This window comes from Dendrobates tinctorius, unplaced genomic scaffold (genome assembly GCF_039654945.1).
Source record: "Dendrobates tinctorius isolate UK_male_01 unplaced genomic scaffold, ASM3965494v1 ptg000011l, whole genome shotgun sequence".
Taxonomy (NCBI): domain Eukaryota; kingdom Metazoa; phylum Chordata; class Amphibia; order Anura; family Dendrobatidae; genus Dendrobates; species Dendrobates tinctorius.
This window is the reverse complement of record NW_027361679.1, coordinates 736,005-751,829: the sequence shown is the minus strand read 5'-3', so window position 1 is coordinate 751,829 and position 15,825 is coordinate 736,005. Positions and strand designations below refer to the sequence as shown.

The window sequence follows — 15,825 nt, the reverse complement described above, 5'->3', positions numbered from 1 at the left end:
CCAGAAGAGGTAGTTCCTCGGGCCTCAGTAGTGAAGGGGAAAATGAACTCACAACAGCGAAGCATATAAGCGGTACTGTGCATGCACCGGTATTTTCCAGCGCCGTCTATGCCCCGGAAGTGTGTCCTGCATGTGAACACTTCCGGGGCATAGAAGGCGCTGGAAAATACCGGCGCATGGGCAGTACCGCTTATATGATTCGCCCACAGTTGGGCAAAGCATACTGCGCAGGCGCCAGAGGCCTCTTTGAATGCGCAAGAGCGGCAAACAACGTTGTCTGTGATAATAACAGATGAAGATTACCCTCAGCAAGCCGAGGGGGGGAAGCCGACTAAGCCACGCCCACCGGACCAGACCGCAGCGATTTGCATACCTCTTCACCAACATAACAAAGGTATTTTTGCATCAAAGGTGCGGGGTCGGGGGGAATAAAAAATCATAAAAGAATCCTTATGGGACGCACAATAGGGTGATATCTTTACATGATATCACTAAAAAGGGTGACAGATTCCCTTTAAGTTTTCTCAATGGAAGTTCAGACAATAGCCTCATTAAATCTGAGAGATTTATATTAACCCCTTTAAGAATGGGTGATATTTTTAGATTTTGCATTTTGACTTTTCCTCATTTTTTATATATTTTGTCAACAAAGCCTTAATTGAGCAATTTTCTTGCAAGACAAGTTTTTTTTTGTTGACACCCTTCATTTTAACCATACATTGTATTGGAAAACCGGAAAAAAAATTACAAGTGCGATGAAATAGTTAAAAGTGGTAGAATTGTGAAAAAGATGCAAGTCCACAATTTTTGGGGGAGGGGCATCTTTACCTTCTTTATTGTAGGGTAAGAATGACATGGCTGCATGATTTTGTGGTTCAGCATGATTATAGCAATACATAACTTATATACGGTAGTTTCGTCTTTGTTTTGGTTTTTTAAATTATGAAAAATCCAGATATTTGTAAAAAATAAAAAAAAAACATTTGGTCTGTGTCAAAAAATTTTTGAGATATGAAACTTTTTAATGTTTCTGTTAATGGAGCTGTATGAGGGCTTGCTTTTGTATGGTGAGCTGATATTTTTATTTATGCCATATTTTGATTGTTTTTTAATGCATGTTTTAGGGGAATGCGGAGACAACAAAGAAAAAAAACATAATTTTTGCTTTCCAATTTTATTTCTCTTCACTACATTTACCATACTGTAGGTAAATGTTTTTATATTTTCATTCATTAGAATTGACAATTACATTGCTTCTTCTATATACTGTAATACTACTAAAATTATGTTCTCCAATGAAGCCCAGTCATTGGCTCATTTGAGCACTAAGATGGCAGACAAGGGGGCCTTCAGCCATGAAATGCCATTGGCAAAGTATGAGCACCAGCCAGTGTCAGGCATTACATGTATCACACTGGTAATGACCCCTTTCATGTAGGGCTCGCTCACATCACTGTGTTAATCAGACGATTTTTTTTGGATAGCACTCGGACCAATGATATGTAATGGGGCAGCGCTGATGGGCATGAAACTGGCTGATCGGCAATACCAATTTGGCATGAGAAAAAAACTGCACCATGCTGCGATGTAACACGTCAATCAGACGAGACTTGCACTTTTAAATCTATGGGTGAATGGTAATCATCAGATTGCACTCAATTTCCGAGGAATCACAGAATGGAGAAGATGAAGACATTTTGTTCTCCATCTTCTCCTCAGTACGCTCCGATTCTCGCATCCGAGTCTAATTTAATAGTCTAATAGTCATAATAAGTTCAATTTATGCTGATTGTCTATTATTATTCTACCATCTGTAAATGAACTTTTTCTCTGGCATCCCTGCTTAATCAAGCACAGCTTTGGGTTAATTGTTTTAGTGTTTATCTTGATTTTCACTGTTGTGTGTCTTACATTAGTTATTTAAAAAAAAGTTATATATTAACTGTAGGTTTACTTAGCTTTAGCCAACTGGCTTTGCGGCTATCTACAGTGGTTTGCATTTGCATAGATAATGTGTCTTTTGCATACAAGGAAATCCCAGTCTCCCACCACTGCTTCTTATATGTTACTGGCTGAAGAGCCCGGTGCTCCCCGGGCATAGTAACTAACTACGGTTAGTTATAACAAGTTATAATGATTATATCTATATATATAAAGCTGAGTGTAGAGCCCCACCCACTCCGCATAGCCACATTCACTATAATATCTCACATCATCCTGTCAGCCAGAGCTACCGAACTACTACCCCTAATATCCCACATCATCCAATCAGCCAGAGCCACTGGACTAATTCCCCTAATATCCCACATCATCCCATCAGCCAGAGTCACCGGACTATTACCCCAAATGTCCCACATCATCTCATCAGCCAGAGCTACCGAACTACTACCCCTAATATCCCACATCGTCCCGTCAGCCAGAGCCACCGGACTACTATTATCCCACATCATCCTGTCAAAGCCACCGGACTACTACCCCTAATATCCCACATCATCCCATCAGCCATAGCCACCGGACAACTATGACTAATATCCCACATCACCCTGTCACAGCCGCCGGACTACTACCCCTAATATCCCACATCATCCCGTCAGCCAGAGCCACCAGACTACTACCCCTAATATCCCACATCATCTTGTCAGCCAGAGCCACCGGACTACTCCCCCTAATATCCCACATAATCTCGTCAGACAGAGCCACCGGACTACTACCCCTAATATCCCACATCATCCCGTCAGCCTGGGGTCAGAACCAGAGCGCTGAGCGGAATGGCCCTAACTTCCATACTGGGGATCCCTTTAAGAGATGCCTGGCGTCAGAACCAGAGTGCTGAGTGGATTTGCCCTGACTTCCATACCAATGATCCCTTTAATAGAAGCCTGGGGTGAGAATCAGAGCACTCAGAGCACTGAGGGATTTACCCTAACTTCTATACTAGAGATCCCTTTAAGAGAGGCCTGGGGTCAGTACCAAAGCGCAGAGTGGATTTGCCCTCACTTCCATACTGGGGATCCCTTTAAGAGGGGCCTGGGGTCAGAATCAGAGTGCAGTGTGGATTTGCCCTCACTTCCATACCAGGGATCCCTTTAAGAGGGGCCTGGGGTCAGAACCAGAATGCTGAGTGGAATTGCCCTAACTTCCATACCAATGATCTCTTTAAGAGGCCCTGGGTTCAGAACCACAGCGCTGAGTGGAACAGTCCTAACTTCCATACCGGGGATCCCTTTAAGAGAGGCCTGGGGTCAAAACCAAAGTGCTGGATGGATTTGCCCTGACTTCCATACCAATGATCCCTTTAATAGAGGCCTGGGGTCAGTACCAGAGCATTTGAAGGTAATTGCCCTGACTTCCATACCGGGGATCCCTTTAAGAGAGGCCTGGGGTCAGAATCGGAGTGCTGAGAGATTTGCCCTAACTTCCATACCAGAGATCCCTTTAAGAGAGGCCTGGGGTCCGTACCAAAGAGCAGAGTGGATTTGTCCTCACTTCCGTACTGGGGATCCCTTTAAGAGGGGCCTGGGGTCAGAAACAGAGTCCTTATTGGAATTGCCCTAACTTCCATACCAATGATCCATTTAAGAGACCCTAGGGTCAGAACCACAGAGCTGAGTGGAACGGTCCTAACTTCCATACCGGGGATTCCTTTAAGAGAGACCTGGGGTCAAACCAAAGCGCTGGATGGATTTGCCCTAACTTCCATACCGGAGATCCATTTAAGAGGGAAGATGTGCCTATGGGATGGAGGATGTGTGATGGGTATATGGGAGGGGGGATTCATTTCTGTCATGTGCTCTCTGCTCCTTTCTGGGGGGCAGACAATGGCTGGGAGCTTATGTTTACGGGGATGCTAGACTTCTCCCACCCAGTCAGTGTCTGCTGAGGTGTTGTCGTTGAGTGAGAAAACTGTTGCTCATAGCAACCAATCACAGCTCAGCTTCTTTTAAACAGCTCTGGTGAAATGAAAGATGCTTAGTGATTAGTTGCAAGGAAAACTGTTGCTCATAGCAACCAATCACAGCTCAGCTTCTTTTAAACAGCTCTGGTGAAATGAAAGATGCTTAGTGATTAGTTGCAAGGAAAACTGTTGCTCATAGCAACCAATCACAGCTCAGCTTCTTTTAAACAGCTCTGGTGAAATGAAAGATGCTTCGTGATTGGTTGGTGACACACACACACACATTTAATTTTATATATAGAAATCACTTTAGGGGTCTGACAGCCAATGTCCCACAGTATGCTACAGGTATTGTGGTCAATGAGTACCTCTAGATTGACACCATGAAGCTATTTAATGTTATGAAAAAACAATTTAAACCAGCATAAGGCTCTGTTCACATGTCCAATAATCATTTGTTAGAACAGATCTTGCAGAAATCCTCTGACACCAAAAACTGATTTCAACTGGATCTGTTTTTTTTTAACATTGAAGTCTATGGAAAACGGATCCGTTAAACAGCCATCCAATTTTATTTCATTTGAAAAGGATCAGTTTTTTTGCTTACCGGATCAGTTTCAAATGAGAGAATATGGATAGCAATTTAATGGATCTGTTTTCCATAGACAACAACATTAAAAAAATGGATCCAGTTCAAATCAATGTTTTCAGGCACAACATTTTTGTTAGCGGATTGCTGCTGGATCTGTTCTAAAGGATGATTCCTGGATGTGTGAGCATAGCCTAAGATTGTTGAAGTCTGACACCCGGCAATCCCACCAACCTGCTGAAAAGTGCTCTTTCAGTTGCCGACTATAAACAGAGGTTGGAGGCAGAAATCCTACACGTCACCATCGACCCTTTAACAGGCCTTGAAATATGACTTGGGATAAAAGCCAAATCAGAATCTCAATTTGAAGACACAGTGTTTCGGTGTATTGCCCCTCATCAGTGCAAAGTATGATAACTGATTTGGAATTTTCTATGCTTTTTAAATTATATAGTACTGTCTTTGTTAAACAACTTTGGTTAAGACTTCCTAGTTTTGCCATGGCATTCTTCTCTCCTTTCCCTAACACTTGTAATGCCAACTCCTGTAATAAAACTAGAAGTACTAAATTATCATTATATTCATTATAGGATCCAATTTAAAGTTCTTGTTCTCACCCACAAAGCTCTCCATAGTGCGGCACCTCCTTACATCTCCTCCCTCATTTCTGTCTATCGGCCTAACCGACCACTGCGCTCTGCAAACAACTTTCGACTAACTTCCGCACTAATCCGTACCTGCCACTCCCAATTCCAAGACTTCTCCCGCACTGCGCCAATCCTCTGGAATGCTCTACCCCAAGATATTAGGACCATCCACAATTTTGCTTTATTATATTGTTAATGTTGTTACTTATGACTTGTGTTTTGAAACTGTTAAACTGTAAAGCGCTGCGGAATATGTTGGCACTATATAAATAAAGATTATTATTACTATTATTATCTGAATAAGGGTCTTACCTTGTTGAAACTTGAGTGCATCTCCTCAGCTTTTCCGCAGCCATCCAGCATCCTGTCCACATGACTGGCACTGAGGTTTCCATTCTCTCCATAGGTGTCTAGTACAGCTTCAATGAATTTCTCCTCTGTGTCGTAGCCATAGTCTGTTCCTTGGGAAGAAGCCTTTGCCAGCCATATACTCAGTGTAAGTGCTGCGCAGACCCATATAGTTCCACAGTGCCCCCCAGTACCCATGTTACACCAGTTTCCTGGTTAATTCACTTAGAATAAGGAACTGATGGCTAACTATTATCTACACAAAACTTGCAGAACTGGTTGGTGGGTTTAAACAAAGAGCATATAGAGAGTAATAGCCAGTTGTGAGTGATGTTAGCGTTGGCTGTGTATACCTCCAGCACTGCACAAGTCTACAGGCTCCTGCGGAGAAGGCTAAGCCTGTATCTGTCCTCTTCCACTTGTCCTCTCCCTGTGATAACTAGTATTGTGGACAGGACCTGCCCTCTGATACCAGATGGTATAAGCTCTTCCCAGCCTGTAGCAGATAAGGAAACACCGTCTCCGTGTCTATGAGACCTGCATATTAAAAGAAAAAACATAATAATCAATGTACATATTACAGCGCAGTCTGTGATACACACCATTCACTCTGAATATCTATATTTCCTTTACAACACTCACTGGACTGCGTGTGTACTTTTCCTCTATTCCTTTTCTTTTGCCAATGAGGATTTTCTTTCTTTTAACTACTTCAGATATTGCCTGGCATCATGTAACCAGTAAATAGAAGCAGGCCAAGTTTTTCCATTAAATGGGTTATTGTGGAGCTCAGAACTGTACGGATACTGTTTGCTCTTTTTTTCGTTTGCTTTGTTTAACACTGATACATTGTAGTAAATAGTACATTTTTCTTGTTATTGCCTTACTAGTAATATTTGATTATGAGAAATCGGTTGCTCGTCTTCTATAGAACAGTATATGTATTAATTCATGTTTAAGAATTTATGCACCATCAAACCCCCAGCGGCCAGATGTTACAGCACAGTGGATAGGATTTCAAGAAATCCCATGTCCACTCTGCAACCATAGTCGCCTGCGGCTCACCCACGGACACTGACATGCGGCACATCTATCAAGACCACAGCATGTCAATTTCTCTTGTGGAGGCGGAGGTATTGAATGTAGTAAATCCGCACTGCTCAGTGAACACATGCGGATTTACTTGCGTTCAATAGAAGGCAGCACTTTGGACGCAGCGAACTTGCGCTGAATCCAAAGCGCTGCTAGTTCCAGATGGTGGGCACCCAGCCTAAGGCCCCATACACATTAGCAGAGTTCAACTTGATTTTTTAATTTTGTTCTCAAAAAGGTTAATGGGAATCTGTCACCCTTTTTTTGGACTATCAGCTGCCGGCATTGACATCAGGAGCTTATATACAGCATTCTGTAATGCTGTACATAAGCCACCAATGTTACCTGAAAGATAAGAAAAACACGCTAGATTATACTCACTGAAGTGGGCGGTCTGGTCCGATGGGTGTCGCGGTCCGCCTCCCTTCTTCATATGATGCCATCCTCTTCTTCCCTTCCTGTAGTGGCTCGGGCGCAGGCGCACTGCTCTGCCCTGTTGAGGGCAGAACAGAATACTGCAGTGCGCAGGCGCCAGACCTCTCCCGATGCCTGCGCACTGCAGGACTCTGCTCTGCCCTCAACAGGGCAGAGCACTGCGCCTGTGCCGGAGCCACGACAGGAAGAGAAGAAAAGGACAGCATCATATGAAGATGGGAGTTGCCGGACCGGACCGCAACACCCATCAGACCAGACCGCCCACTCCGGTGATTATAATCTAACGTTTTTTTCTTCTCTTTCAGGTTACATTGGGGGCTTATCTACAGCATTACAGAATGCTGTAGATAAGCCCCTGATGTCAATGCCGGCAGCTAATATTCAAAAAAGGGTGACAGATTCTCTTTAAACGAAAATTACGGACAGTCAAAAATTATTTATGGAGGCATTGGAATATCAAAGTAAATCATTGGGATTTTAAGTGATACGTCTGCAGCACATAATCCTGAAACAAAGTCATTAGCTGTACTCACTATGAACTGTAAAATGATGATAATTAAAAGCTTAAGAACAGTACAAATTTCTCCAAAAATTACGAATGCATCATTTTTTTTATGGACAGGGGAAAAAGCTATCCTAATTTTTACAGACTGTCCAGGGAATTTCTGGATGGTTGGCCACCCTGGACTTTAGACTAATGTTAGCTGAACCCACCAATATCAACGGGTTCGGCTGACAGTCTAATATGTATGGGGTCCCTGGAAAATTCATTTTCAGAGGAAATATCAATCTGGAGTGTCTGTTTTCGACCTGACGGTCATATTGCTTCCCGGGGATAAGCCTGGTGACTACTCTCTTACAGAGAACACAGGAGGACTAGCCCAAATGAGCTCTCCTATGTAGGGGAGAACCAGCCAAGATAGCTTTAGGATGAATGACAGCCATCTAATGTATATCCATAGAGAAGAAAGTGGATAGGCACAATCCGTCCCGTGCAAAAATATCCTTTATTGTGGCATCAAGTTACTAACAGCAGGCAGATAAAACCATGGAGCAAGTACAGACAACGATCATTTCGCGCTTACATTGCGCTTCAACATGACCTGTTGAAGTGCACTGTAAGCGCGAAACGATCGTCGTCTGTACTTGCTCCATGGTTTTATCTGCCTGCTGTTGGTAACTTGATGCCACAATAAAGGATATTTTTGCACAGGATGGATTGTGCCTATCTACTTTCTTCTCTATGGATATACAGACTATTTTCCTTGGAAGTGGCACCCGTGTTCCCTGATGTGTGTGCAGCTTCATTAACCCGAGGTCATACAGCTGTGCCTTTGTCCTGCTTTTTTTCTTTTATAGTATGTCATCTAATGTATATGAATTGCTTAAAATCCTTTTTCATCATATGTTAAGACCATATGAAATCACTGAGTTATTTTAGCTGGCAGGTAAGACCCCCAATGATACAAAATGGCTGAACTACATTATAGAAAAGATTTGCAGTTTGTAAAGATATTTAAAAACACGCCTAAACTGACTTGAAAATAAGTGATAACCACTAATAAATGTCAATTATAGCTGAAAAGGTTCAGCCTGGTGTACACAGTGGATATAGGGATGTCTACACTAATCCCATTTCGAACAAAAGTGTGTACTACCTATTCGTAAAAATCACTCACACTACTGGTCCCAGCTACCAGTGAGATGAAGATGGTGACCAGTGACCACAACTAACATAGTAACATAGCTTTTAAGGTTGAAGGGAGACTTTAAGTCCATCTAGTTCAATCCATCTAGTTCAACCCATAGCCTAACATGTTGATTCAGAGGACGGGAAAAAATCCCCATGCGGCAAACAGTAAGCTTCACATTGGGGAAAAATATTCCTTCCCGACTCCACATACATTAATCAGACTAGTTCCCTGGATCAACGCCCTATCAAGGAAACTAGTGTATATAACCTGTAATATTATACTTTTCAAGAAAGGCATCCAGTCCCTTCTTAAATTTTAGTAGGGAATCACTCATTACAACATCATATGGCAGAGAGTTCCATAGTCTCACTGCTCTTACAGTAAAGAATCCGCGTCTGTGATTATGCTTAAACCTTCTTTCCTCCAGACGTAGAGGATGCCCCCTTGTCCCCGTCACAGGTCTAAGAGTATAAAGATCATTAGAAAGGTCTTTGTATTGTCCCCGCATATATTTATACATTGTAATAAGATCACCCCTAAGCCTTCATTTTTCCAACCTAAATAACCCCAAGTGTAATAACCTGTCTTGGTATGGCAAACGCCCCAGTACTCTTGGGGAAAAAATACATCATTAAAAGGTATGCAGAACTTTTCCAAGTTTTACCTTTTTTATTCTCTTTAATACATTTCTATTAGTATAAATACTACACCCTAAACAAAAATATGGAAAAGACTAATAGTCACACAATTAATGTATGATTATGTCTATTTCACTTACCGTATTTGCATTATGTCAGAAACCATTTTGATATTATACATAATAAACCTGGCCATATTTATTCGGAAGCAAAAAAACTTGAAAAACAATGTCCCATTCATGAACCAATTAACTATTAACACATAATCATTAACTCATAACATTCGACCTGTCGGAATTTCACAATTATCAAGTGTGAAAACGAAAACATGGTTGATAAATAAACCCAACAATTCATAGAATTTATACAGATCTTATCCAGTCAATTTCATGTCAAGCATAAAATATCATTGTTTTCCTGCATAGTATTTAGGAAATTCAGATGTCTATATGGTGAGCATCGGTCAACCATACCAAAAAAACTTATAATTTGTATACCAATATCAATCTGAAACCGAAAAGATCTTAGCAGTAGAAATTAATTCCTATGATAGATCCTCATGCACTGGTTGTATCAGTAACACCTAGTGATACTCTCAGCATGTCTCACCTGTTCCTTTTCTTGTCCTTTACTCTTTCTGATTTTGGTCAGGTTAATAAAGACATTGGACAAGTCACATGGTTTGTCATGATCCTCATTAGTAACCATAATAACTACCTTGTAAAAAAAACTGCAGAGCTATGTAAATTGCCACTGACGTGATAAACACGCTGTTTTATACTCCTCCTCCCTTACCTTTAAAAGATAGTTGAAAACCAGCCAAAAACCTGCCAGAATTCACATTGTCTCAGCACATTCTTGTGGACAGCAAAATGGTAAATCTTTTGTCTCTGTAGTTAAAGTCTAACCATAAAGATCCAATCCATACAATTAGGGCAAATGTTAACAAGAAGTCAAGTACTTTTCATTAGTAGCACCTCTGACGTCTGTGAGGACATCTTGGAGGAAATCACACCAGCAATCCTGTTACCAAGATATCCACGCAAAACCAACTGGGCTTAGTGGAGTTTTAATATTGATGGTGATCCAAGAAGTAACGTTTCTCCTTTCGGGGACTGACATGTTAAGCATGCTGAGATGATGAAGAGACATTTTACATATTTCCCAGGGAAGCATTGTGGCTTTAAGTCTCCTCATCTTGGCATGCTTAACATGTCACTCTCCACAAGGAGAAATGTTACTTCTTGCAGATGCCTCTCACACAGCCAAACCAGATCTCACACTTTGCACTGATGAGGGGCAGTACCCCCGAAACACAGTGTCTGAAAACTGAGATTCTGGTTTTGGCTTTTAACCTATAGTCATGTAACAAGGCTTGTTAAAGGGTTGACATTGACTTCTAGGATTGCTACTTCCAATAGATGGCACTAGAGTTTGCAACATTGATGGCAGAATAATTAAATGTGAAACTAATGACTGCCTGATGGGGGAATGACTACTCATACCAAGCAAATTGGAAAAAAAAAAGAATAACTTACTTTCTCTTTGGGTGCTGTCAGCATTGCAATATTCCTCTACTTCCTTTAGTTTTTCTCCCTGTGGAAAGTGAAGCCGCAAGAGGTACAGCAAATAAGAAATAGAAAGCATCCAGAGAACTAAATAATGACAAGGCTTTAAAAAATTACAGAGCGAAAAATAAAGTGTGTGAAAAAGGCGCACAGTATTTGCAGCCGAAAAATCAAATGCACATACTGGAGTGTTGGCAGGAAAATTGTTGCATAAAATATACTTGGTTATACACTGCGTTTTTGACACATTTTTGCACGCATTTATTCCCATTTATTTGTATGGATGAAAATGCTGCAAAAACACTGAGATAATTGACATGCTGCAGACTTTAAACTGCTTCAAATCTGCACGGAAAAAATAAGCAGCATATGCATGAGATTTTAAAAATCTCATTCACTTTGCAGGTACAGTAAAAACAGAGGGGTTTTCGCAGCAAACATTTGTGGCGTAAAAAGGCTGAAGTAATGCGGCAAAAATTTATGTGTGAACACACCCAAAGACTTGATGCCAAAGAAAATAATTTTACTAATATATTCTTCAATTACATAAACAATAATAAATGATAATGTTGGCTCCTTCCTAAATAATCTTGATGAAATAGTGGATGAAGATGAGAGATAAGCCAATTTATTAAACGACATCTTCTTTACTGTATTCACACAAGAAAATCCTGTGACAGATGACATGATCAGGGATACTATAAATTCTGTCACGTGATTAACGCAGTAGGAAGATCTATAAGTTTATCGTTCACAACCAAATCTTTGATTGTATTCTAAGACATTCTTTCCTGTTGTATCTCAATAAGAATAGCTTCATGACCCAAATCAATATGGGTTTATGAAAAATTGATCTTGTAATCAGATCAAGAGGTAAGTTCCAGACTCGACCAGGGTAAGTCAGTGGATGATCTGGACTTTTTAAAGGCATACAATATGCTGTCACACAAACAATGATACATAAAATAAGAACATTGGAACTAGGGGAAAATATGAGTAATTAGATTATGAACTGGCTCAGCTAATAGCATAGCAATCACCATGGACAATGAACACCTGGAGAAAGCCAGCATCTCCCAGTCACAGATTGGTTGGCCGACCTGTTAATCAGTAAGCCGAAAGCTCAGCATGCACCTTCACCAGACTGGACACTGAGCTGTCAAGGTACTGACAGCTTCAGTACACCCCTGTACCAGACTGGATGGCTGAGCTGTCAGTAACTGCATCCCAGACACACTGAGGGGTGGAATCGTAGCAGTACTGCATCTTTTAGGGGGGCCACCGGACCCCAGGTTTCCCTGGAAATTTTAGATGGAATGCCCTGACTAACCACTCGGCATTCCCATCTCAAGCCGGGACCTCTCCTCTGGTCTGTATCCCCTCCAGTGGATGAGGTATTGGAGGGAATTTCGGACACTATGAGAATCCACAACCCTCTGAACCTCATACTCCAAGCCACCATTGACAGAAAGGAGGCAGGGATAAGGGAGACACTGCCGAAGAGACAAACTCCTTTAATAGAGATTTATGAAACATGTTAGGGATGGAAGAAGCTTTAATCTGAATGCCACCAGATTGACCACCTCCAGGATCTCATATGGACCAAAAAACTTTGGACCCAACTTTGCAAATGGCACTTTAAGTTTAATGTTCCTAGTTGACAGCCAAACATTATCCCTAATCGTAAAAAAAATCCCAATATTCTTTTGAATCTCCCTCCAGACATCCCCAAGTCTCTGCACAGCGACGTCCATCCAGGACATTCAGAACTAATCCTAGAAAATTCCGCAAAATGTGGATGAAAACTGTAGTTACAGAAAAACTGTGTGGTTCTAGAAGACTTATTTACTCAACTGTTAGGCAAACTCATCGAAAGAAAAAAAGACGAGGACCAGTACTCCTGTCAAGCTGCCACAAAACACTTTAAAGTTTGTTCCAAAGATTGATCTGTCCACTCAGTCTGACTGTTGGTTTCATGGTGGTAATCAGGTGAAAATGACAAGTCAATCCCGAGTTTACCACAAAAAGCTCTCCAGAATTTAGAGACAAACTGCACCCCCCTGTAATCAAACTGCACTCCCCTGTGATCCCATGTAATCTTACAATATGATGAATAAACAGCCTGGAGAGTGTTTCTGTATTAGGTAATCCTGACACAGGAACAAAATGAGCTTCTTCGCTGAATCGGTTAACCACCTGGATAGCAGTTTTCCCACCAGACGCAGGAAAATCTGTGATGAAATCTATAGACAGATGAGTCCATGATCTTTTTGGAATTGGCAATGGAGCCAATACAACGGCTGGCCAACTATGACAGACTTTAGCGGGTGCGCAGACTTCACAAGTGGCTATAAAATCTATAAATATCATTATGCATGGACTGCCACCAAAAAAGTCTAGCAATGGCTTTCTGTGTAGCAGTAGCCACAGGATGATCACTCAAGACGGAATCATGAATCTCATGTAATAGATGCAATCTTAGGTAGTCAGGCACAAATAAGTTGATCTCCATGGAAGCGGAAGGGGCCAATGACTGAACTTTACAGATTTCCTCTTTCAACTGTGAGGTTACTATAGAAATCATAATACCTCAAGGAATAATGGAGGGTGGTGGTTCTGGAGGAGAAACAGAATTGAGACTAGGAGACAATGTGTCAGTTGGCTTTCATATTCTTAGAACCCAGCCTGAATGTGATAGAGAAATTAAACCTAGAGAAAAACCATCAAGCCTTTCTGTTTAGCTGATTCAATGTAAGCTATAATCCTGTGATCAGTAACTATAGTAACTGGATGAACCGCCCATTCCAAAAAATGCCTCCATTCCTCAATTTAACAACAAGTAACTCACGATTCCCAGCATCATAAATTCTTTCTGCAGATGAGAATTTTTTAGAAAAAAAAAAGCACATAGACGCAGGTTAGTCAGAGTTTCTGGCCTCTGAGATAAAACTGTCTCTACTCCAACCTTCAAAGCAACCACCTCCACAATGAATTGTTCCTGGATATCGGGTTGGATTAGAATAGGAACATACTATTTAAATTTTTCGAAAACTAATAGCACCCGACTAGACATGAGTGAACTTGTTCGGAAAACGTTCGCTATTCTCAAATTTGACACGAACATAGCACTTTTGGATTGATGTTTGTTTTCATGTGCATTTTTACTCAAAGTTAGCAAAATTCGATCACAGTTCGGTAAATCTTTGCATTTCCTCTAATGCTTTTGTTATTACTTGGCTAGGATAGTGGTGCTGTATGACGAGCGGAGTGGACGGGGGATGTGAAGAGGGCAGGGGGTATGGAAAGGTTAGAAGAGATTATGGAGAGGTTTATAGGAGCAGCGCAATCTTTTTTCCACCTTAACTTTATGTCTGTTGAGTCCAGCAGCCAATCAGGGTGCAGAAACTATCCACAACGTCATGACTAGAGTTGAGCGACTTTTGGTTTTTTAGGGTCGCGTTTCGTTTCGTGAAACCCGACTTTTCCAAAAGTCGGGTCGAGCAAGATCGTCCGATTATAGGGAAAAGTCGGGGTCGTCCCGAAACACGAAACCCAATGTAAGTCAATGGGGAATAAAAGTCGGCAGTGAGAGGAGGACAGGAAACACACCAGCAGTGCCCATTTGAATGCCAAAAGCATCAATTCTTCTTACTTAAGCTTGTCAACCTTAATTAACTTCATAATACAAGTTACGCACTGAAAAATAGGGGTTATTTGGCTAAAGTTGTGGGGGGGAGGGCTGGCTCCAGGTTTTCATGTGCCCTGGGCGAAAGAGCGCCCCTTTAACACATACCACAACTCATCATGCTCCGATACGGCAGAGAAATAGCGGTATAGTACAATGAAAAATACTTCACTTTTTACATCTCATGACAAGGCCCATCTATTTCTCCATACAGAATCATTGGTCCCATATAATGTTTGAAACAGTATATGATGAGCTCCACATAATGCTACAGTATATGTTGGTCCCCATGGATGAAGCTCCACTGTCTTATGGGCCCAAATAATGCTCCAAACATAATGGGCCCCATTTCTAATGCTCTAGTGTATAATGGGCCCTGTAAATGCTGCTCCAGTGTCTGATGTCCACCTTTGGAATGTTCCAGTGTATGGTGGGCCCCATCTATCATTCTCCAGAGTATAGTGCTCCCCAAAAATTGCTGTCCTAACATTGAAAACAATCAAATAAGTCTCCTCGCTAGGGAATCCCTGTACTAGTCTGGACTCCTCGTCGTTCCCATCTTCCATCTCACTGCACAGTATTTCAACCTTGCAAGTGCTGTGATCCTAAGCAAGCAGGGGGGGCCCACTCGTTGGCGACGGCACTGGCACAGGGCCCCTGATAGTACGGTGGTGTGTCTGATGGCGGGTGGGCCGAACCTGCACTTTCATCTGCAGCTTCCTTTTTGTCACCGTATAAGATGGAACTGTATATGGGAAGGGTAACCTGAGTTTCATCAGGGTCAGATTCAGGCCGTGTAGCGTGCGAGGGGAATGTAGTGGTCTGGGTCAATGTACCAGCAGATTCATCGAGCAGTGGCTGGGCATCAGTGCACTTGTGTCGCCCCCAGGAGTACGGTCGCCACAGTGGCATTACCTTCCTCCTAGGGAGTGTGATGTCATGCTTGGCAGCAACAAAGGATCTCTCTAGCAGGTTAACTGATTGGGCGGCGTTATTCCCATGAGTCATGACCCTCCAAACAGAGTTCATGAAGGCAAAGTGTTTGTTTTACGTGGGCAGTATGGTTGCAAAGCTGAACCTTAAAGGAATGTCCAGAAGGGCACCACCAGGAGTGGAGCCTACGGTTTAATTCGACTCCACCTGGGAAACCTCAACCATGCAAGCTACAGAACAGATGCACACATTGCAAGCTTAATTCCGTTAACGAACGAGACTCCGTCATGCCCCGCGGTCC

General features: G+C 42.0%; 1 protein-coding gene across 1 annotated transcript in view; it reads right to left on the bottom strand.

Annotated features, from left to right (window-relative positions):
* The window catches only part of SLC39A8 (solute carrier family 39 member 8), a 61,111-nt gene extending 55,114 nt beyond the window's left edge, over positions 1-5,997 (bottom strand). The window contains exon 1 of the mRNA XM_073589256.1: positions 5,444-5,997. Coding sequence (XP_073445357.1) covers positions 5,444-5,677 — 234 coding nt within the window. The 5' untranslated portion in view covers positions 5,678-5,997. The remainder of the gene's footprint in view (positions 1-5,443) is intronic.
* Positions 5,998-15,825: the final 9,828 nt, after the last annotated feature.